Source organism: Syngnathus scovelli, chromosome 5, assembly GCF_024217435.2.
Source record: "Syngnathus scovelli strain Florida chromosome 5, RoL_Ssco_1.2, whole genome shotgun sequence".
Lineage (NCBI taxonomy): Eukaryota > Metazoa > Chordata > Actinopteri > Syngnathiformes > Syngnathidae > Syngnathus > Syngnathus scovelli.
This window is the reverse complement of record NC_090851.1, coordinates 4293781-4317028: the sequence shown is the minus strand read 5'-3', so window position 1 is coordinate 4317028 and position 23248 is coordinate 4293781. Positions and strand designations below refer to the sequence as shown.

Genomic DNA, 23248 nt, shown 5'->3' with positions numbered 1-23248 from the left:
TGATGGGAGAAGAAGGAGGGTCACAGTTTGAGTCTCATGTGGCTGAATGTCTGGATTCTATTACAATGTGAGAGTCATTGCAATCGAACACGTTCGTACCGTGCATACCTCGGCCATCATTGTCACGGGCGTTTCCTGATAGACGTTGGAAGAATCGTTTCTGATCCAATCAAACGAAAGATAAGTTAGGTTGCATGTAAATAAGTGCTGTGAAAAAGGACATTGTTATAAAAACAATAAATTGGATTGACCCACAAGCGTGGTTTTCTCACGAATGCCTTCCGACAAACTTTTTTCGCCCCTTTGGGAAAAAAACGACTAATTAGGCTGCCGGGTGGGAAGGAAAGCACAGCAAGCCAAAGAATGAGAGAAATGTAAACTTGAAGTGAAAGGCCTGGGCAAAATACCAACCGTATGCTTCATAACTTTGGACGTCTTGAGTGCGTAACGGAATTCTCGACAGCGTTTGGCCCAGCCCAAGATGCAGTTGTTTGGAATCTTAGGTTAATGGTTGTCCTTGGAAGAGATTTCATGATGTTTTAACTCATTGAACATCTCGTTCAATCAGGTTGAATCACTCACAGCTCACTTGTGATTTTAGGAACAAGCGACTATCACGATTCCTTACGATTTCCTTTCCCGCAATTCCGTTGTTTGTTGATGAAAGCCGACAATAATAGAAACTGATATTTTCACGTGAGCATTTTATCGGATCATCCAATGACAGCAGGGGTGCAACGATTAATCGTTAACTAATGGGTTGTTCAATTAGTCGATAATTAGTCTGCGCGCATTTTGCGTGATGTGTTTTATGAATAAATGTCCGGTTTTTTTCTCTTCCTCAGGGATGCTGGTGGTGATCGTTTTGCTGCTTATCGCGATTGTCGTGGTCGCCGTGTGGCCCGTGTAATGAGTGCGGACGCTTGCTGGAAAGACGACAAAGCTTACAATCTGGATGAGGGAATGGTAGGAGTCAAACACAGATGAAGACATTGTCTCCTTCAGCTTGATCTGATTTTAAATCATTCCATTCGAGCTTTGCATTATTTTTCCCTAGACTATTTACATCGGTAATGTTTCAATTTGTTGGATGGGTTTGCTAACCTGTCTTGTAAAGAAAGATATTTAAGTAGTGTCTAGAACTAACAAAAAAAACATTCTTTATACTTTATAACACCGTATCTTCGGAATGATTGTACTTTAATGAAAGGATTTGTTATTTATCTGAATGAATGCATTCCAATCTGAAAAAAAACACACAAAGCTCACATTTTTCAGTGTAACAAGAGTTTATTTGAAAATTTGCTTTTAGTTCTACCGGCTTGGTATGTTCAGTAGTTATAATTTTCTTCTTCAATTAATGGCAACACTCTAAACAATGACAACACATGGGGGGGAAAAAATACAAATAAAAAGTTGGAATAAAGGAAATCCACATTGGCTTGTGTAATTAAATATATTTATATATAGAATAACCGTAATATATTAGTACACATTGTAAAAACAACATTGCAAAAAAAAAGAAAAGTGGTTTTAAATGTGACAACTAAACAACATTTACAATTTATAGTATGAACAACAAAGCAACACTTTTGACGGGAAACACTTGGAAATGGAATTTACATACATTGAGCATTAACACAATAGCACCGACATAAAACATGATGTTGGAGGATAAACAGTTCTAGAAATATCTGGGAAAAAATAACATTTTCTTTTTTTGCAGTACTTGAGTCGGCACTCGATGATTGCACTGAAAATTGAGGAAAATGGATCATCATCAAAGATAAAAATTCTGATTTATACTTTGACTATTAATGTTTGTTTTACTCTTTTAATTGTATATCTTAGGCCCAAAATAAACATTTGGATCAAATTACTGGCCTTCTGAGAAATCAAAGTAAAGCTAATTTCTGGACTATTTCAAACCACTAAGAAATGATCTTATACCGTGAATACTTGTTCACTATTTCAAAAATTCTAGGTTACCAATTAATTTCGGGGAGGAATATCCATCGGATGGTGGCTACATCCAACTGGCAATGCAATTAAATAAATGTTTTGAGAGCGACACAATTTTGCACCGCCCTTGGACGTGAACTAAATGAAGCAAATCCACATGGTGACTTTTGATCAATGAATAGAAATATTTTTTTTTCTTTGACAATTTTTTTCAACAATTAATGACATTTTTTACATTGATTGAACTGAAATAAATATGTAGCTTTCTGAACGTTGAAATGCAACCTAAATAATTAGGTAATGATCAGTAATGACCTATAAAAGAATACTGCTTTCCTTTTTCCATATTTCTGGAAGGAAAAAATCACAAAATTCTGTTTTAGTATTGTGATATTAATATGTACCTTTTTACCCAATTTATCCACTTTCCACAGGAGCCCAATTTATTGGGACAATTTGACCAAATTCACAACTGATGACATGGAAAATTGTTCAGAATCAATCTTTCAGCCTGGAAATGGCAAAAAGAAAATACATTTCATTTTCATCTGAAACTGACAGCAAGGTAAGATTTTTTTTTTTTCTCTTCACTGAAAAAAGAATGGCGGGGAAAAAAAAACCTTACACCAACGCGTCAATTCTAACTTAAAGCACAACCATGTTTAGTCTTCAAGATCTTAATCTAAATTATTTCTTTTTACCTGAAACAATTTGGATGATTGAAAACATTGTTTTCCGAGTTTGATCTTATAAAGCAAATCCAAAAATATAACCATAAAGAGGATGTTTTTGTTTTTTTACTGAATATAAAACCAACAGGTAGGTGCACAAATATCAACTTGACTTGGTGCAAAATGGGCAAATCCACAAGAGACAGACGGGTGTCAAAGTTAAAGAAAGGGTCAAACCAAATCTGTAAGGTCATCTCCTTCAACCAAAATTCACTAGAGTAGAATTCCTAAATGTTTCTTTTTTTTTAACGCTACAAAACAAAAGAAAACCAAAAAGCAGCGACGTCAACAGTCTCTTTCGGCTGTAGTCTTTTGTCTTTCTTTTTTTTTTTCTTCTGGAGCTTTTCTCTCCTCCTCTTTTCCCATTTACGGCTTCTTGCACTTTCCTTTCTTCTCCCGCTGTTGGAACTTCCGCAGCCTGCGTGCCCACGTGTCCCTCCACTGGATAACCAGGCTGCCTTTGTCCGCCACCACGCCGCCGCTCTGGCCGGGGGAGTCCTCGTCGTTGCCCAGCAGCAGATATTTCTTGCCGGGCTTGATCTTGGGACACTTGCAGGCCACGTCTTTGGCGCGGACCCACAGGAACTGGTCCCCGCGACGAATCCGACTCTCCCCTTGCTTGTAGACGGAAATGACGTTGACGGTGAATTTCCACCACTCGCCGGCCTTGTCCGCCTTCAGAATGTGGACCTGGACAGCTGCGGGTACGAGAGGAACCGTGTTGTTACTCCAGCACGGTTATAACCAAGTTAGATTTCTAGTGTAAGCCCCCCCCCCTCCCTTCACCCCCCAAGTGATTCTTTGGACACCCCGAGAAACTTGTAGCATCATTTTGTGCCGCAGCATGCTGCCCGGCTCTCCCGCCGATCCTTTCAAAACAAATCCTCGATTCCCTTTCTGTCCTGTGGTGTGTTTGAATAGTCAGACGAGATCCTGTCTCTGGTCTCTTGTGGATCTGATGACTTTGACAAGAGGCTTTTTTTTTTGTGGTGAACAATGCTAACAGATTTATTAGCCAGCCAGTATCTAACCCCAGTGTCACATTCACTGGAACTTTCTTCAGTTTTTCCGCCACCGTCTTTGTCGCGGCATATTTATTATGTTTAATCTTTACACGCGAAGGTAAGCCATGGATGGAAAATGTCGGGTCTAGAGGATTTACTGCAGACTGGGGATCAAGCATGTGCACAGGGAACAATGTGGAGGGCGCTGGAGGCGGAGCTAAATGTCACTGTTTGCATTTTAAACTGACGCTTTGTATTAAAAAAGGCCAAATGTGCTTAAATTGGATTGGAAATGGCGGTCGAACCATTCCTACAACATTGCTTTAATCGGAAATTCTTCAAAAAAAATTTCCCCACCTTTCCTCCCTTTTAAATGAACGTTATTCTGCAGTACGAACAGCGTTGACTCACCGTAATCCTTCTTGCAATACTTCTTCATGTTGATTTTCAGTTTGCCTTTTGATGCTTTGCAGTAAGAGTCACAGTCTGTAAAGCATGATAACAAGTACAGTTAGTTTTCCAAAGAATGACTAAATTTTTTATTTTTTATTTTTCTTGTATTTGTAGACATCCAAAAAATAAACATGAATTTAGTATTTTTATTTCATAGTATATATCTATACCTATATATTATATATGTGTGTGTGTGTGTAAGAATCCCCCCCCCCTCCCCAAGCTATTTTGTGCGGGCCACTGCCGAGGCCTAATGGTACCGTCAGCAGCGTTACAAATTACGAGCCTAGCCTATAGCCGCTTCTTCCCTGTCAAAGCCTGGGAATCATTCGACCCAATGTGGACCACCTTCCCACCCCGCCCCGACACATCACTCCAAATCTCACCTCGCTTGTCACCCCCAGCCCTACCCCCCCCAAAAAAAGAAAAACGCCCTGGGATCAAGGCCCCACCGAAGGGCCGTGTCAAACGTTTGCATTCATTGCAGCGTGGACATTGGGAGAAAGAGCATTGGGGGGGGCGGCTATTCCAGGGAGGCTGGGGTTGGTATGAAAGGGGTCATTGCCACACAAAGGGAGGTCAGGAAGGAAAAATTAGCCATCCATGAAGACGAGTTAGGCGCAGAAGACACTTTTCTTAGAGGGGGAGTGTGTCCACCGAACAAATAAATACCTCACGCAGACATAGCCGTCGCCCGAACGATGAGGTAACCCAAAGTGAACCGCCACTGCCTCGCGTTTGTTTGCTACTCTGTCATCCTCTTCGAGAGTTCTGCACTGAAAACAAATCATCACATTTGTTTTTCTCTGCTCCGAAAAATTTAACCCAGAGTTCCAAGAGTTGGAAGGGGGGGGGGGCTCTGTGCTCCGTGCCTTTGCCCCCCCCTCTCCCCTTTTATGCTCATTTTCAATGAGGTTGCCAAGGAAACGCCAAAAGGAGGGAAAAAAATGCACCCCTCCTTACCTACGCAAAACAGAATAAGGCGAGGGACTGACTAAGAAGAAGATAGAGCAAGAGTGAAGTTTGTCACAAGAACAGATCAAGTCCAGTCGTAAGGATGGTGTCGCTAGAAAACCGACAAATTCAACAGACTCTCATTACCATTTAAATGATTAGTAGCTGGAGCAAGGAAGCTTTGTTTTTTCACAACCCCCCCTTTATAAAGCATCACGATACTTCCCTTTGATAGCCTTTCGGACCCTATTAGTGTAGCCCTGCGACATCCCACTGGTTGCGAGCGATCCCCAAGACCCCCGTTTAGGACCAGGCAGTCCCCTACCGGGAGGACAAATGTTGCCTTTGTGTGCTCGTTACAGACGAGGGGAAGTGGGAGCGGACCTGAGCTCCAATGTGGTCATGTAGTTACTACGCTGCTTTGTTTGCAGCCTGGCGTGTACCTAATTGAGTTCTGGACCTCTGCCCCTGACCGTAACGCTGCCGTACAATCATTTCGAGTGGATCGTTTTGATTACTGAAGCTGCTACAGCACAGGAAACACTTCAAAATAATACAATTCCCGATGGCCACCCTGTCACGAATGTTATAATAAATAGAGCCGTGTTTATTTTGATAATTTCATTGTGTAACGAATAAATTATCTAGTCTGACCCTACTGTGGGGTGACAAAGGCCACCCCTGGCCACCCCATGGCGCCACCCCTGGGATTATGCTATCCATGAATGAGCAAATAACTTGTTGGCAGTGTTTATAAATTTAGTTTGTTTTGGTTGCTCCTTCTTACTGCTTGGAAAACGGCAGCAGAGTACACAAGTGTATCTCATGTGCATATTGAGTAGGGAGATGCATATTAAGTTGACTCGGAGATGTGAATGGAAGGAGGTGTGACGGAAAGCCCAGGAGGAGGCCTTTCTCCTCTCGGCACACTGGTGGGGGAAAACAAAGTGTGGCAAATAAAGCGTGTCATTAGATTAGGGAGCCCAGTGTGCTGCCCTGCTCCGAGCTCCTCCGCTTCGCAGTGTTTACACTGCATTTGGATGCCATCCAAACAACACGGGAGGGAGGCTAGCCATCTTCGAGTGGATTTTGCCACCTAAGTACTGATGTAAATGTTATGTGAAACAAAATTTACTGTATAAGTGATAGCATTTTAAAAAAATGTATATATAGATAGAAAATTCAAAGGAGCAGGTTATGCTGATCGTAATAAATTATGCTTTTTATCATATTGCGACTTTAGTTGTGAAAAATTGCAAATAGATGATTTATATAGAATTGATCATTTTATTTTAAAAATATAAATAATTGGTCTATTCCACAAAAAAAGATGACTTTTAGGAATTGACTTTACGTCTGTTGCATTTTCTTTACTTATATGAATATTTTTTTCTGATTAGAGTATATATTTTTTTCAAGTATGACATCATTCTTGTATATATAATATTTTTTTCGGTTGCCTTATTTAGTCGTTTTTCTCGTAAAATTAAGATTTTATTCTCTGTGACTGTGAAAGTAAGAAAAACAGATACAATTTAGTAATTAAGAAAAACAAATATACTTTAACCTTATACCATGCAAAAGTTAACATTTCCAATAGTTTATATTTTCTATTTTCAGTGTGGTGTCATAATTTTTGCGCAACAGCAGATGCATTTAATTCAATAATGCCACATAACATTGCATGTAAAATCACTGCATCTGTTTCTAATCCGTCGTCATGTGATAGCAGAGTTGCTCAAAAACTAGCACGTTGACCGCAAACATTTCGACTCTTGCGACAATTTCAATATGCGAGTTGGGTCCGCAACGCTGGCACGTCATGACATGTCAGCTTTGCCATCTGCTCAAAATCAAACAGAAACTTTGACGAGTGCTGCTCTGCGATTCCCCGTTATCATTAGATGATCTCTAAATACGTGATCCAAAGTCATTAAAAAATCTCCCGTAGGCAGGCCACTCATTTTTATGACACACTTCTCATCGTCCAATTTTACAGTGGACTTTCCTGCAAGCAACACATCGTGGTAGATTTTGTCAAAAAAAATGAGGCGTTTTATCCAAATCATTTTAAGAAGCTCAGTAAGGAAACAGATTGATGGGTTTGCATAAATGTGCACACCCTCTTAAAGTGTGTTCAGAATAGATTGCAAACTGTTAAATGACGCTGTTTAGAGTTACCACTAATCAACTCGAAAAAAGTTGGAAAAAGGATCCCCAATAATTGGCTTTCACACCAGGTTGCGCCTCACTGAGGTGCGGAGAATTCTTTCCAACAATTCCAAAGGTGCATGGCGTCGTGACAAAGGGGGCCCTGGAGAAACTCCAGATATATTCCCTCTCACCACAACACACCCGCACGCACTACACATTCTCCTACGTCAAAGACAAAGCGTGAAACAGACAGAGATGGAAGATGGAAAAAAGGAAAGCGGGAAAGAAAAGAAGTGGAGGAGGTGTGGGGTGTGTTCGGCAGTGACTGTGCTGTCAATCAAAGCCGTCCCAGAGGAGATTGCCGGACCAACCACACACTTATAGGCCTCCTGCCACTGCATGAATAACTCGTTTGATAGAATCACCATAACATTTTTCCATATTGTCCACTTTTGTTTTTGCCTTATATATTTTTTATTTTTTTTATATATATATATATATATACTTTTTTTTTTTCTAGTTGTTTAAAGTTGGCTAATGCTTCTATAGTTATGACTTTCAATACTTGGCATGTCAGTAGTGTACAGTTGTTTGCCTCACCTGAGGGCTCTTCTGTACTGCTGGCTGGTGTCGTAGGCGGTGTAACTGGAATCTCTGCCCCCCCAACACACACACACACACACACACAAACACACACAGACAAGTCAGTGTTCTCATACTGTGTTAATAAGTACAAAACAGAAAAGCTCACATTGTGTTGGACATCCGTCTGTGTCGCAAATGTTAAGACTGTAATGCTTGACTAGCGTGCCACATTTAAAGAGAATATAAGTAGCCACCGCTTTGATTGGCCGTGATTAAAACTGCATGTGACCACACCCTCAGCGGCGCAGCCGGCCTGCGCTCACCTTCGGGACACACCGTGCTCGACACAGGATTTATTTGGGAGTCATTAAATTTTCAAATTCCCACCAACCCCTGTAGTTACATTTTGTGCTGACAGTGAGGGGAAGCATGCGTTTAAAAAAAAAAAAAACCGTCCCTCCCATCTGCAGAGGAGCAGAAGATAGAAACAGGAAGGAGACAAACGATGCTGTGAAACCGCAGTCATCAAAGCGCGTAGGAAGAGAAAGAGTAGCCAGGTGGTGAACACAACCTCGATTTTTATCAGACATGAGTGCGACCATTCATCTTGAAGATATGAGGTCTTCTCAAACCTTTTTGGGGAAATTCTTTTTGTCATGTTTGAAATCAGATGGATTTTAAACGTTTATTTAAAACATGTTTGAAAAATTTGTTTTCTTATCTTTATTTTTGCACTGATTGTAAAATGTAAAAAAAAAAATAATCGTTGAGGTATGTTTCCTGTTGAACCTCCCAACATAAAAATACAAATCAATTGACTGCTTGGACGTACTTATGCACGGGGCAATGGGCGAGCGGCTCTGCTGGTAACCTTTAGCGCAGCGGTTGCACGTGATACCGGTCACGCCGTCTTTACAGGGACATTGTCCTGTGGTTTGGTTACAGGTTTTGCCGGCCGCACCCACGGGATGGCAATCGCATGCTGTGAGGGACACAGAAAGAAAAGGAGAGACACAGTGAGTGGTTGTAATAAGGAAGTGGGGGGGGGGGGGGCAGGCGGAGGTGTGCGCACAGCAGAAAGGTGCACTGAAATGTAGACTGTAAAAGGCGGCAATAACTAGAAAATTAAAAAAAAAATGAACAAATTGCTCATATCCCACAGAATTATGATTATCGTATTATCGCATTATCGTAAAGAAAAATGTTGACTTGATTTCCCCTTTAAAAATAAAAGTGCAATATCATAATCTGATACATGAAGTCCTATTATTTTCCATAATGAAAAAAAACAAATTATATTACCAAAAAGGTAGATTTTTTGTGTAAAAAGCCAAAAAAAGTTCATAAATAAAATAGTATTTTTTTTTAACATTAACAATAATGACGTGTTTTATTAGATGGACAATGTCATGTTTTCCTCCCCAAAAAAGTCTTCTCATCTTAAATTTTCATTTGCTTATTTATTTCTCACAGTTCTAATCCAAATTTCAATTTCTGCACTTGCCGCTTTTGAAAAAAGTCACTGAGTTCCAACATTAACAAAGAAGAAACCCCATTACTCCAAAGAGAGACACCAACAACACTCGCTTTTATCTCCACGTTTCCTGTCATGAAGCTCCTGTTTCCAATCTTATCTCCAGTAGCTCCTTGTTCTTTTCACACGTCTTATCAACTTCTACTTTGTACCTATTAGCCTTTTTTTCTGTCACTGCTATCTCGGCTATCAATTCAGACTAATCTCCGGGCCAAGTGCATTCCCTCTTTGCGTTTCGTTACGGCTCTATCTTTCAGAACCTCGGCTCGGTCAACTTGACCCTGATGGACACGCTGCGGTCGCTTGACAAATTGAACGACTCTTTGGCGAGCGCTTTTTGGACAAACGTGCAACATACTTGAGGAGAAAGGGGGGGGGGGGGGGTGTTGAGCGAGGCTTTTTGCTTTAAGTGTGTGTCCACTTAGCGCTTGAGTGGCTGTGTGTTCAGCCTCATGGCCACTCCAGATGGATTAGGAAGATACCAAGACTGTATCGCTCTCTTTGATTCCAAGTGACTGCAAGGATGGAAGGTCCAAACTCATAATTTCAACCATAACGTCATAATTTCAAATTAAAATGACGTTGTAATATTTATTTTAAATAGCTTGCATTGACGTCGGGGGGGGCGAACAACTCTATTTACAAATCTAGAATCCAAATTTTTACCTGCAGCTACAGGAAAGGTGAGAAAACTCTCGGCCGAGAGTTGATGGCAGTAGGCGGCTAGCGCACCTGCACGGGGGGGCGTGTCCGCACCACCTCGGTCGGCCTCCATTCCTTCCTATCTTTCACCCTCGCGAATGACCTCCCGCTTGCTGCTCCGATCGTTTCACACCTCGCCTCTTTTTGCTTTGGTTGTCCTGTCATCCCCTCACCTCCCCACGAATTAAGCCAAATAACTCAGTGTCAAAAGAGGGAACACCCACTCCACCGCCCTCGCTCCGCCATCCCCGCAGACCTCCAACTTATCTCCGCTGACAGAGGAAGATGGGGGCGAGACAAGGCGAAGGAATGTTGAGTCGCTCCGCTTCCTTCCCCCATTTCCTGTCATTAATTTACAACTCGAGAGCAGCGGTCATCAAACAGCGGGTCGTGGGCCCGTGTTGGTCCGTCACGCAGCTTCTATAGAGCAGGGTTAAAGTACTTTGGGATTTCTCAGTACAGATAGTTTTAATTTAGTTTTTTCAAATTGAGATAGTATTCATTAGTTTGCACCATTTTAATTATCTGTTTCAATGTTAATATATATTTATATACATCTAGTGTTTGCTGAGTGTAGTACGATTGCAACATACAGTCCCAATAGTTTAAATTAGTCATGTAGATTTTGAATTAAAATTAAAAGTGAAATTTTCTGTGACTTATTCGCCCGTAGTTGAATTTCTGATAAATTTTGGAGGTTTGTAAAAATAATAAGAATTATTGTTATAAAAATAATAAGAATTATTACTATAAATCCCCTGAGATGTACTTCTTGGCCACCCCATGCTCCCCCCCATGCAAAAAAAAAAAAAATCCTAGCTCAGGCCATGGCAGAGGATGTTGAATTAAATTATTAGCATTTGTAGTATAGTGGTGGGAAGAACAATTACCTGGTATATACTTTTTTGTGTGTGTTCACCTCTTTAGCGTGTCAAATGAATGACTGCCCTCTGGGAAATCAAGCCAGCGTGTTTTGTGATAAAGTAGGACGGCGTACCCTTGCAGGCTTTCCTGTGCGAGATAGGTTTGGACATGTCCCGGTAGTAGCCCTCCTTGCAATAGTGGCAATGGCGTCCGGCCGTGTTGTGGCGGCAGTTGAGGCACACGCCTCCGCTCTTCCTCCCCGACAGCTTGTACAGCTCCATGTTGAAGCGGCAGCGGCGGGCGTGCAGGTTGCAGTTACAGGCTGCGGAAATTAAAAAAAAAAAAAAAAAAAAGCAATTAGTGACTGTCATTTTAAACACCTTAAGTCTTGACAGTGAGAAGCTTAACAGGTCTAGTTCATGAAAAAAAAAATTGATTAAACAGCATACCTCACTAGACAATACATGCAAAGCAATAAAAGACAAAAAGACATTTTTTTTTGTTTGGTCCCAAAAAGTCGGAAAAAAAATTGGTAAATAAATTTCAAATAAATTTAAATCAACTATTTTGCTTTAAATGGTTAAAAAACTAATGGTAATTAATTTTGTCATTCCATCCCTGCATGTTCTTCATAGAACCTGTTCTCAGTTTGGTCACGACTGAGCTGGAGTCTATCCCAGACGAGAGGAGGTATAAACTCCGAACTGCTTGCCAGACGATCACACGGCGTGCATCTTTCCGGGGAACATTTTTTTTCCAATGTGAGCTTCATTATGAGCACAGCCTTCATTTAGCTACACTCCGAATATTCATGTTGTTGCTTATGTCAAAATTTGCGACAGAAATCAAAGGTCAAAACATCATATAAAAAACATACCTTCTCAAATATTAAATGAGCCGGAGCGTTTTTTGCCGTAGAATTGCATGAAAGTGATGTGAAATAGAAGTGACCTGGTTTCTGAGTTAGATAGTAGGAAAGATGTGCTTTAATGTAATAAAATAAGATTTTTTTTGGCTAATAGGCCCCCTGGTTAGCTCACAAGCTAGCTCATGATTAGCTCACATGCTAGCTCTTGGTTAGCTTCTAAGCTAGGTCTTGGGTAGCTCGGGGTTAGCTCGCAAGCTAGCTCGTGGCTAGCACCGGATGGAAAATCCCTCAATGATTGTGACAACAACTGAAAATAAATTTGGGACATTTTTATTTAATTCACTCGAGTGGCTGCAATGACGTAGCTCGCTAATAATTAAAAGTTCGGCCCTCAACATAAACCAACGTAAAAAATGCGTTTCTCACGACATCTCTGCATTTTGAGAAATGTTTGTAGAGCAACTTTTGTTGTTATATAAACACAACACGAGCGTTGGCATTGCGGCACGCAACGACAAAGCCGTCATTCAGTCACTTCTCGGACTCCGACAAGTCAGCCTTAATCCGCGCAGGCCCTGAGACAACACGGGCCTAATGTTTGGACATCTTTGAGATAATCTGTGACACGGTGTTGAAAAGAATTGAAGACGACCGCGTTCCCTCTGTAAGATGCAGCTGGCGAAAATCTGAACCTGTCTGCAGGTGATCATACCCGTACCCGCAGACGTGTCTTTGTTGCAACACTGTTTCACGCCAACACATCATCGGTGAGGATGACGCGCTCGGCCTAGGCGACATGTTGATTCTTGTTAAGAAGAACCGAGTGCGAGCTTTCAAAAAATATCGTTCGTTCATTTGCTACCGACAGACTACAGCTTGGATTGGTCAACCACCATGATGATTTCTGCGCAACTTTATTTTTTAATATTATACAATTAATTATTATAATTAATACATTTAAGAGAGAGAGAGATTCTTTTAGCATACTGAATTAGCTGAAGGATGATTTTCGAAGGGTTCTTCAACACTGCGACTAATTGAAAGGACTGCAAACAAACAAAAACCTCGACCAGTTTTTGCTGCCAAGTGACGAATTTTACGGGAAACTGCTATGTTTTTCGGGTGTTTGCTACGAGTCCTCGAGAAACGTGTTTTTCCCGGCAAAATGTTGGCTAATGAGTGTCTTTCCCAGCTTCTGTAACGTGACCTCAGCCTTGGAGCGGCTTTGCTTCTCTGGTAATTAGAGGAGCGTTGAAGCCGCAGAGCCGGAGGTTGTGGTTAAGCTCATCACACCCGTGATAACGCTGCTAATTTAGCGACTTTGGTTGCAGCCGCAAATTGTTCGAAAATTGCTAAGTGACACTTTTACTGCCTGTCCGCAAACTGGCTTCGCTCAAATATGTAAACAGACAAGCCGTTTGTCGTTTTTTTGGGATGCTAAATAAAAAGCTTGTTATAAGAGCTGCAAGAGAGTGAAGACACTCGTGCTAGCACAACCACTGATGGAAATTCATATTTGTATTTTACATATCATTGGTTGAAAATGACATTCATGTAAATTGTGTAACAAAAAAAATAGCTCTTTTTTTAATTCATTCATTTCTTCAATTTGTCGCTTAGCTTTTATTTGTTTAAAGTACACAAAAATGCTTTATCTTTTGCCATTAATAGAAAAATAATGAAATAAATAGGAATAGAAAAAAGGATTAAAAATAAATTTCAATACAATTTAATTTCTTTGCCCTAAACACAATATTTGTTACATATATTTATACCACTCCTTATTTGAATTTATCATTCAAGTGTGAGCCTTCTGTAATCACAAGGCCTCATAAATTGAATTTACTTTTCTATTAACAGCGGACATATAAATTTGATGCCCTCTCCGCACCATCAGTGATCCATATATCCCCCCCCCCCCCCCCCGCTCTGTCGCCATGTGGGGGGCTAATCAGGTCTTCTTTTTTTCAGCCGAAGGCACACATAGGCACCACAACAAAGGAGGGCCTAATGGCCTCCAATTTCCCGCATTAGTGCCCATTTAATGGCTGACCTGCCCTCTCGTTAGGCGGCGCTGCATGGGAGCGCACACACACACACGCACACACTCACACAAAGGCCTCAGGCCCATTTCCACCCCACTCTTGTGGCATAATAGTCCTGCCTGTGATCAGCGAGGCAACCACTTGCTGAGTAATCACGGCTCTTTGGTGCTCAATAGCGCCAAGGTGTGACTGGTTAAAGCAAGAGTGAAAGTCTTGCCCATCTGCTTTTTTCATCTCTTGGGGCGTAAATTCCGAGATGAAGCGCCGCCTTTGTCATTGTTGGACCAAGGCTAAATAATGAAACAAATTCAATATGACATTACTATTTAAGGGGACAAAAATGTGACTCCTTGAGGTTGATTTTTTATTTATTTAGCTATTTATTTAGTTATTTATTTAGTTATCATTTATTCGTTATTTATTTTTTTATTTGGTCCAGATAAATTCAGTGCTAAATATCATTGTTGGAATCTGATTTAGGATTTACCGACATGTTTTTTGTCGTCAACTTTTAACGAATTGCAAGGCAAAGCGTCGAGTATAAGTAGACATCTCTGATTTAACCCATGGTTGATTTACCTTTATTTACTTATACTTGAAAGCAATATTCTCCAGGATGACTTTCACTTCTACCAAGAGCTTTTTTTTTTTTTTTTCTAACAAACTTGCACTTTACAACGTGAGGGAGGGGGGGGATTCACGGAGGGGCTCGGCCTGAGGGCGTGGCCCGAATGTCGGCTATGCCATAAAAATGCCATGGCTGTAGGATGACATTGGCAGCTCCCATTCAGAACTCCGGCCCCCTCGAGGCTGAATGAAGATTCCTCTAGGCCTGTCGAGTTCCCCCCCCGGCAAACAATGGCCCGCCGAGTGCAGCTGTCTTAATAGCGTGAGGACTGACAGCTTTGACAGCATCCGAAGCCGGAGACAACGCTCCGCTGTGTGATAACATAATACGAGATAATCGGGCAGGACAGCCGGCAAACGCGTCGTGTACGTTTCCGCGCGGTGCTGAGCCCGCGAGCGCTTTGGCAGACGCCGTGACACCTCCAAGCCCGGTAACCCGATGTGAGAAAACGGATGTCGCGGCATCACGGAGGATCCATCCTAAGCGGATTTGCGGTTCCCGTGGCAGCAAAGAGCAAGAACCACTGCTCCTTTCCTCCGCTGTGCCCGATCTATGAGGATCACTGGAGGCTTGGTCCTTGTGGAATAGTGTAAATCACTTCCGCCACTTCCTCCACTCTTATTGTTTGACATCCAGCCATTAGCTCACCTTGTCACCTCTACGCTCCACCTCCAGCCAACGGAGCCGAGCAAGACATTGATCCAAATCTCTAAATCACCTCCGGTCTGTTTACGCTACGGGTTTGGTTTCTACCAGACAAGCCGATCGTAGTGTTTTGGGTTCAAATATCTCCTGGCAGGTCGTCTAATGCGTCTCTTAGCCCCGAGGGGTTGACTGTCGCCGGAGATGGCCTCGTTCACACACTTCATTAGCCGACTCGCGCTAATCCCGGAGCTCGGCCGATTCAACCTGTTGGTACCATGTCTTCACAGATGAACGTCGGTCTTCTGATTGGCTTTCATCAAATCACTCTCAGCTGGACAGTTTTCGCACAACTCAGAGGAATGAGAATTGAATGAGAAAGTCCAATTGCTACAAATTGAGATTATATTAGTTTGGGTCCCCAAAAAAGAAGAGAAGACCTTGGATGATCTTGGGAGGATTTTTTTTGGGGTAATTCTCTACCTACAAGAAGTGAGAGAGAGTCCTATGGGGAGACGACACACCCTAGCTTACTTTGTGAAATGTTCCCATGTTCAACTGACGCATCCTTGACGATAAGCAGATGAGTCTGGGATAGGAATGTTGACTTGGATGTCTGTCTGCTGTGTTTAAGGTTTCCACTCCCCTGATAAAATACACTTTGGACCAAACATCTCGTTACGTGTGAGACATTCTGACAAGGACGGACTTCTGAAAAATTCCCAAATCTCCTAAATTACTTTCTTTGGTCTTCATTAGGACCTGGGTACGAGGAGACGTAAAGATCTTTTTGAAATGGCAGTTTGTTATTCCTCATAAACAAAATCGCTTTATTTTCTTTCCATCATGGGCCAACTGGGCCTCCTCAACTGAGGAGGTCATCAGAGCTTACATCGAGATGGGTAGGAGTGAGCAGGAAGCTGCCGAGGCGCTCTAAATCTCAAACTTTATCGCACATTTTCTTTAGTAACACATTTATCGCTCCTTCATATTCGTCTCGGATCTGACTCATAATCCCGCCGGAATTCCACAGCATCTTTCGCTTTACGAAAGGAAAGTGCTAGAACCTCTCCTGGTTCTATGGCAGTTTTTTGGGTATGGGTGCAGGAGCCAGCTTTTTTTTTTTTTATCTAGTCCATTTTATTGACAATCTACAGCTTTACATTATTTTAAATGCAACATTTAAAGGCCAACTATATTTAAAAGCAAAAATAAAATGAAGAAAGTAAGGGATTTTTAGCAGCAGTCCATTGAGAATTATTTTCCCAGAAGATGTGATTTAATTTTTTTTTTAAGCCTGTTCCAAACGAATGATGACAAAACAATTAAAGGTGTTAACATCATAAACAGTGATTTCATCATTGCGGTCACCCATTAGAATTAAATTTGCCCTAAAATAAAAAGGAAATAAAAAGTCAAATGTCTTAAATTGTTTGTGGGTAGACAATATTTTTCAAAAGTCTATTCAATTATTGCGACCAGTGTAAATTGACATTTACGTGACTGTGGAAAATCAACCTCCATGTGTTTTGAATAAGTTGCGCATATTTTCTCTGGCAGCAGATTGAAATGATTCTTCTGTCTTTTCAGCCAAAAACATTTTCTGCAATTATCAAATGGACCACTGCAACATTTTCTGACATCTTATTTTTCCACATCAAAATTGCAAAAGATGTTTCTATCCAAATCTAAACTGCGTTTTCTGTAAAATATGAAAATTCTATACTCATTTTTAATTTTCAATTAGGTCATTGGCTTTTTGCTGGCCACTGTTATTCTTTTCTTTCTTTCAGTCTTTGCCATTGCTCCAGTCTATTTATTTTATTTTATTTTTTTACTGACCTTGTTTATTTTTGGGGCTCTGGGTCCAGTTCATTTCCCGCCCATCGCTTCGGTGAAACCCGATATTGCCTACCTAGGTTAAAACCGCAACTGTTCAACTAAAATCCCATAATATGAACTTGAAGTACAACCAAAATGATTCATACTTTAACCACAGTTGAACTTAAACTTACATTAGTTTGGAATATTTCAGGCTGTATAACTAACAATGAGCTGGCAATGTTTCCTTAATCTTTTTAAAACTAAGAAAACAAAATTGGACAATTGAACAAAATATTTTTAGGGTTTGCTGTTGTAAAAAAAAAAAAAAAAGATTGAAGTAAAACCAAACCTCAAACATTTTACTTGCTTTGTTATGCTAACTAACATTAAAATGTCAATAATTTAGATATTGAAGTTGTTCCAGTTTAAATGATTAATTTAACCACCCAAAATATAACTGACAATGGGCTGGCAATATTTCTTTAATATTTTTAAAACAAAAAAAAAATTTTGGCAATTTTTGGGTTTTGTTGTAAAAAAAAAAAAAGTAAATACAAACTTCAAACAATGTCATTAATTCGTATTTTGAAGTTATTCCAATTTAAATGATTATTTTAACCTCCTAAAATACAAGTTGTGTTGTTATGTTCCATTCAGGAATATAATATTATCTTCTCCTAAAACAAATATTATCTTTCATGACTCAATTTCCTTATACTAATTTCCTTGCTCCCCCTTATAATTAGCTTTCCTTTGTTTGCTTTATCATCCTCCAGCGTGGATGGACCCCATTAGACCGTTAGTACAAGCAGCACGGGGACTTGTGCATCAAGTAAAAGGCCACAAAAGCGCCCACAGGAGCAGAGCGAAAAGTAATTTAAATAGCGTTTGCTGATAGCACGCTGAGTCTCTTGTGTCATCATTCCTCCCCCAGCCTGCCTCACTTTCCCTTGTCTTCTCGCGCCCGGCTCCCCCAACACCCCAATGGAGAAGACTCTCTGGTACAAATCGTAAAATTCTCCTCAGTCATTCCAATATCGTTGTTTGTATCCCTCCAAACTTTCATTTCTGATGTTCTCTCAACGTATCGTGTAGATGTGTAATTTATGCTTTGTAAAATGTGCGACAAACTGAGTGGGAGGGGGTGAGGAACACGAAGGACCTCCCGCCCCTTTAACTTACTATGTGTGTTATCTGCGCAAGCTAATGAGTGATGGATTAACCCGGGCTCACCCCTGGCAAATTGAGATGACCTTGCAAACTTTTGCCTCCAACCCCCGCCCCTCCTTCAAGAAATCGAGTAAGTTTTCATTCCGCCTCAGCGCTAAACTGATGCAACAAGTCATGGAGTCCCCAAAAAAAATGGATATCATACAAGCGTGCGCTGCCGTAGATAACCGAACGTGGGCCGGCGTCCGCTGCTGACCTCTGCTGACTGAGATCTCTTTGTGCAAGCGTGACATGAAAAGCAAACGTGCAGGAAAAGCATATTGCACAAACACCAGTAACATTGCCAGGCATCCATGACAACCGGGTGCTTAAAAGGCACTCTTGACCTGATGACACACAAGCCCGAGCCGTGACTTATATGGAAAAGACAAAGCCATCGGTAATAAATTAGCCTGAGCTATTCACCGTCACACACAAGGAATTCCACTGACTGTTTTTTTTCCAGTCAGCTTGTTTGACGCTAAATGAAAGTTAGATGTGTCGCAGGTTCATTCTTATACGGTGTGTGTCTGTGTGTGTGTTTGTCTTTCCACGTTTGTGAGGGACAAATTTTACCTTGAGAGACATGTTGAGTTTATGAGGACAGCCTCTCACTTTCTGATGCTCAGTCAGTACATTGTTTTTTTATTGTTGATTTTTTTTTCAAGATACAAGCTGTGATTTAGAGAGAGAAAAAAAATCAACATTTAATAAGCCTTTAAGTAAAAGATATGTGAGCACCAAAGGTGGAGCAACACATGTAGACTAACAATGAACACAGATTGATATTCATTTTCCTCTACAAATCATTATTATATGTCTTACGCTTTATACTGCCCTCAGGTGGCCGGTTGGCGTGACAGCTATATATCTCTTGAAATGAAGCAAAAAAAATAAAAAATATTGGGATAATTATTACTTGCTTTTGTTTATTGGCTCTTGTTAGGTACTCCCCATGTGTTTGCGACTTAGCGCAATTGTTAGCATTGCAGTTCCGTGTTTTAGCTTCAAACGTGGTCATTTTGTTCATTCACCCCAGCTAGGCTACCTCATGGAGATAATGAGTGAAAATTACTTTGTGACTGTTAAGTGTGACCACACCGACTTGTTTTCTGGCACGGAGCGTTGATTATACGCAAATGCTTGGCACTCCCACTCGCACACGCTTTTTGTGCCAAACCACCTCATTCACACAATTGGGTCTTTACACATGTTAGTCATATGATGTCAAAAGATCAGCGGGGTGTGCCTGTCGTGTTTGTGAAATTGGGTCGATTTACTTGTTTGGAGTGTTTTTATTAAAAGAAACGACTTCATCGAATGTAAAATTTCACCTTCGCGGTGATATTGCTGCCAATGTTTTGATTCAAGATGATTTGAGATACGAAACGGTTTGTATCCAATTTGTAATTCAAGGTGGCGCCATAAATGCTAATTAAATTCGATTCTGACGGAAATAGCTTGGAGCCGGTAATAGTATAGCATACGGCTAATAGCTAGCATGACAATGACAGAAGAACCTTGCCAGTTTGTTGCCGCCTCTCTGTTGTGTCCTCTGGGAGCGTCTTGGATCTTCAATTTGGTTTCATTTTTCGTTTTATTTTACAGGTTTGTATCCCTGTGACAGATAATGATGCATATTGAAATGAGAACTTTTTTTTTTTTTTTAAAACATCACTGACAATGTGAGCGTTAATAGGAATTTTGCAATCGTTCTTCCCTTTTGTGTCAGGAATACAGAAAGTGAAGCCAGAGATCCTCTTGCGAACAATTTTCATCAGCATCTTCCAGAGGTGAGATGACCGCTTTGTAATTTTTGTTTTTAATTTTTTTTTACAATAACAACTTGGGTTAGAACAATGTTCTCCGGGTTCTGCCCCCTTAGCTCCGCCCCTGATTGTCGTGGTAATGACATCTACAGTCACCTCTAGCGCAGATGTTTACAGGTCCCTCTCAAATGGGCTAATTTCAACAGGACTAATAGATTGGGTGTGTTAAGTGTAATACAATTGTTGATTTGGGGGTGGGAAGGTTAATGAAAGTAGATTGATTGATTGCTTGATTGATTGATTGATTGATTGATTGATTGATTGATTGATTGATTGATTGATTGATTGATTGATTGATTGATTGATTGATTGAACATTTATTGATCCCTGGGGTGTGGAAATTCAGAAATGTCCTAGAAATGTCAAGACACTGGGAAGTTTTCAAACTGTGAAGAAAACACCATACGTCTCATTTCATCTAAAAGGCAACTGTGAATTTCAATGTGGGTTTTTCCTTTTTACTTTTTGGACCAATACCTAACTTTTGTCAAAAGCAATGGGAGTCGTAAAACGTTGTAGTATTATCCAAACATAGATCAACCCCAAAGCTTTTTGATGCTTGGTGCAAAAGTACCATTTAATCAAAAGCCAATTGCTTCTGGAACGAGCATCCCGACAAGCAGCAAGCAGCTCCGAAATTTGTGCTGGAGACATCTGCCAACACGCTGACATTAATTACTTCAAGATCCACATGAGGCGCAAAAAGCAGCTGTTGGTAACATTCTTCACTTTTATTTTGCGCGAAATGATTTTGTATAAGTTGCTATGCTCAATCGGCAGCAGTTTTATTTACTGTGTCCTAGCCAGATGCTTTTTTTTTTGTTCTAATGTCTGTAAAAGACGCATTTTTCTCTCTTCAGTTTAGTAGGGTCCAATCTAGCGTGATTACATTTCGATTCGATATGGTACGGCTCAATTTGAGAGGGTATGACGAGTTTCTTGTTGTCATCGGAACGAACTTGTCAAGTCTATAAATTGCCTTTGTTACCTTCACAATTCTTTAAAGATGCATCACCATTAAAACGCCAATTTGATACATGTTTTATTTTAAGGTGGACCAATTCAATGTGCGTGCGTGCGTATGTGTGTGTGTGTTTTAGGGTTTTATTAAAAACATTTTTAATTTGCAGGGATTTTTAGAAGCTTTTCCTGATTCAATACCCTAAATGGATTAAAAAAAGTAATTGGGGGGTGGCGCGGGAGGATCCTTTACTAGCCTTATGGATGCAATCAGTAAAGTGCACTCGAATCAAGAGGTGCTGACATGTTTTTTTCCTCTTTTTTGGGGGGGGGGGGGGGCGGAGGAAGGTGTGGTGGAAGGGATGGTGAGTGTGACTAGTTATCTATAGGAGCTCTTCAATTTGTTGGAGACCACTTCAGGGTGCACCTGGAGCCAGCTAGGATAACTAGGCTCAAGTATACTGGCTACCCTAACGACATGATGAATTTCAATTCTGTATTTAATAATATCAGAATTCAGAAGCTCCAGCCAAGAGGATAAGCATATAGTGTGGACAGGGCAAGAGTATCAAAGCTGCAGTAGTGTAAATGTATACGATGGATAAGGCATTTTTCCCCTGATCTAAATAGTGATGACATGATAGTATTTCTACTACCGATAATAATAATTAATAATGAGAAGAACAGCACATATAAGTCATGATGATTTAGTTAAATCATAAACTAGTACTATTGCTGCTACTACTCGTATTGTTATGAATACAGTAAGCCCATGGTTAATAGTATGAACTATTGTATAATATAAAGTATATAAAGTGTTCTTATCATTATTAATACTGCTACAACTGTGAGACCGAGTCGTTGTCATCTTGATCAATTCCTTTTAAGCCACTTTGTGGGAAAAATCGGAATGCAATGATATTAACAATAAAACGTTTGAATATCATGATATAAGCATATCAATATTAAACTCTGATTTTAATTATTATTATGAATATGAGTTACGCATCATGTCTGTATAGTAAAACGAATCCAATGAATTTCAAATTTGCAGAGGAAAAGAGCGGGAGAGGCGCGCATGCAGGCTCGCGCCATGACTTTACGCACGCCCGTAGGCACGCACTCACCCACGCACTCGTTGGCTTCCCGTGCGGTTGCCCTCTGCCACGGCCGGTCGTAGTGGAAGGGCTTGCACCTGTCACACTCCGGTCCGGCCGCGTTGTGCTTGCACTCGCACACCATCTCGCCCTCGCGGTCCTTGACGCAGCGCGACGCGTGTCCATTGCACTTGCAGCGGCCGCCCACCTGCAGGTCGGACACGGCATAGAAGTACGAGTCCCGCGCCAGCTCCGAGTCGTCCTCGTTCTCGTCGCCGAAGGTGTGCAGTCGGCTAAAAGTGACGCGGATGTCGGTGGCCGTCACCCAATCCTGCAGCACGGGCGAGTTGTCAAAGTCGTGGGCCGAGGGTCTCCCGTCCAGCGTACTGAATGCGATCAGACCTCCGCTCAGCGGGAACATGTCCGTGTGCGAGTCAGTGCAGATGGCTTCCTGCTCGTTCTGCTTGGTGATAGCGGCCCGGTTGGCCTTGTTGTACATCTTCCGGCACTGGCTCGAGTAGTACTGGAAGGGCACCCAGGTCTTGCCGTAGTCCATGGACTTGGAGATCACCATGGACTCGGGTCTCGGCGAGCAGAACTGGAGGCTGACATAGGTCACCTCAAACTTCTTGCCCAGGGAGAGCGTGAGCGTGACGTTCTGTGGGTACTGGACGAAGTTCTCCGACTGCCAGCACGTCAGGTTGTGCGGGTTGTTGAGGTCGGTGAGGTAGGCCGGGGGCCGGTTCCGCTTGGCGTCGGCCGCGTCGCACGTGTGGCAGCTGCGGCTCCTCTCGTCCGCCTTGTCCCCCGCGCTGAGCATGCAGAAGCGGCTCGCGATCCGGTGGCCGCAGGTGCTGGACACCTTCACCTCCTTGCCGAACGCCGAGTTGACAAAGTCCGGGATGCAACGACGCGGGGTGCCGTGCTCGTCGTAGCACGGGTCCGGCGGCGAGCTCTGAGCCGAGGAGAGAGCTGAGCCCGCGCCGCCGCCGTAGCCGCCCGACGTGCGCCGCAGAGAGGCGGCCAGCAACACGACGAGCGCAGCGTCCAGAGTTCGGAACATGTTCGGTGCGTGTCGGGTCCGAAAGTGTCGGCGCTGCTGCTGCTGTTGAAGGAGGAGGAGGACAGCGAGAGATCGAGGAGAGGAGAGGAGAGGGGGCGGGCGCAGGATAGTTGATGAGCTGCTCTTGCATGCACCATATA

General features: G+C 41.8%; 2 protein-coding genes across 4 annotated transcripts in view; one reads left to right on the top strand and one right to left on the bottom strand.

Moving 5' to 3' along the window:
• stx8 (syntaxin 8) overlaps positions 1–5167 on the top strand; it is a 20032-nt gene extending 14865 nt beyond the window's left edge. Inside the window, exons 8-9 of one of the 3 annotated variants that reach the window (XR_007481443.2) lie at positions 846–966; positions 2397–5167. Coding sequence is in view for 1 of the 3 variants with exons in the window: in XM_049720848.2 (XP_049576805.1) it covers positions 846–910 (65 nt within the window). In the remaining 2 variants the exon portion in view is untranslated. Of the gene's footprint in view, positions 1–845; positions 1432–1726; positions 2242–2396 lie in introns of those variants that run through there. The other 2 variants (XR_007481442.2, XM_049720848.2) reach the window with 2 other exon arrangements.
• Positions 1233–23248, bottom strand: LOC125969109 (netrin-1). Its single transcript, XM_049720839.2, has 6 exons — positions 22076–23248; positions 11077–11265; positions 8676–8825; positions 7859–7912; positions 4109–4183; positions 1233–3391 (listed from the first exon to the last, which is right to left on the bottom strand). The coding sequence occupies exons 1-6, from the start codon at positions 23106–23108 to the stop codon at positions 3060–3062; spliced, it is 1833 nt and encodes a 610-aa protein (XP_049576796.1). The 5' UTR covers positions 23109–23248; the 3' UTR covers positions 1233–3059.

What these genes read in the sequence shown, in the direction of transcription:
- LOC125969109 (XM_049720839.2), bottom strand. Translation starts at nt 23,108, where the DNA reads ATGTTCCGAACTCTGGACGCTGCGCTCGTCGTGTTGCTGGCCGCCTCT. An exon ending in GGAAGCCAACGAGTGCGTGG is followed by an intron (nt 11,266 to 22,075) that starts GTGAGTGCGTGC and finishes TAATTTCCGCAG; the next exon opens with CCTGTAACTGCAACCTGCAC. An exon ending in CAGTACAGAAGAGCCCTCAG is followed by an intron (nt 4,184 to 7,858) that starts GTGAGGCAAACA and finishes CATGCTTTACAG; the next exon opens with ACTGTGACTCTTACTGCAAA.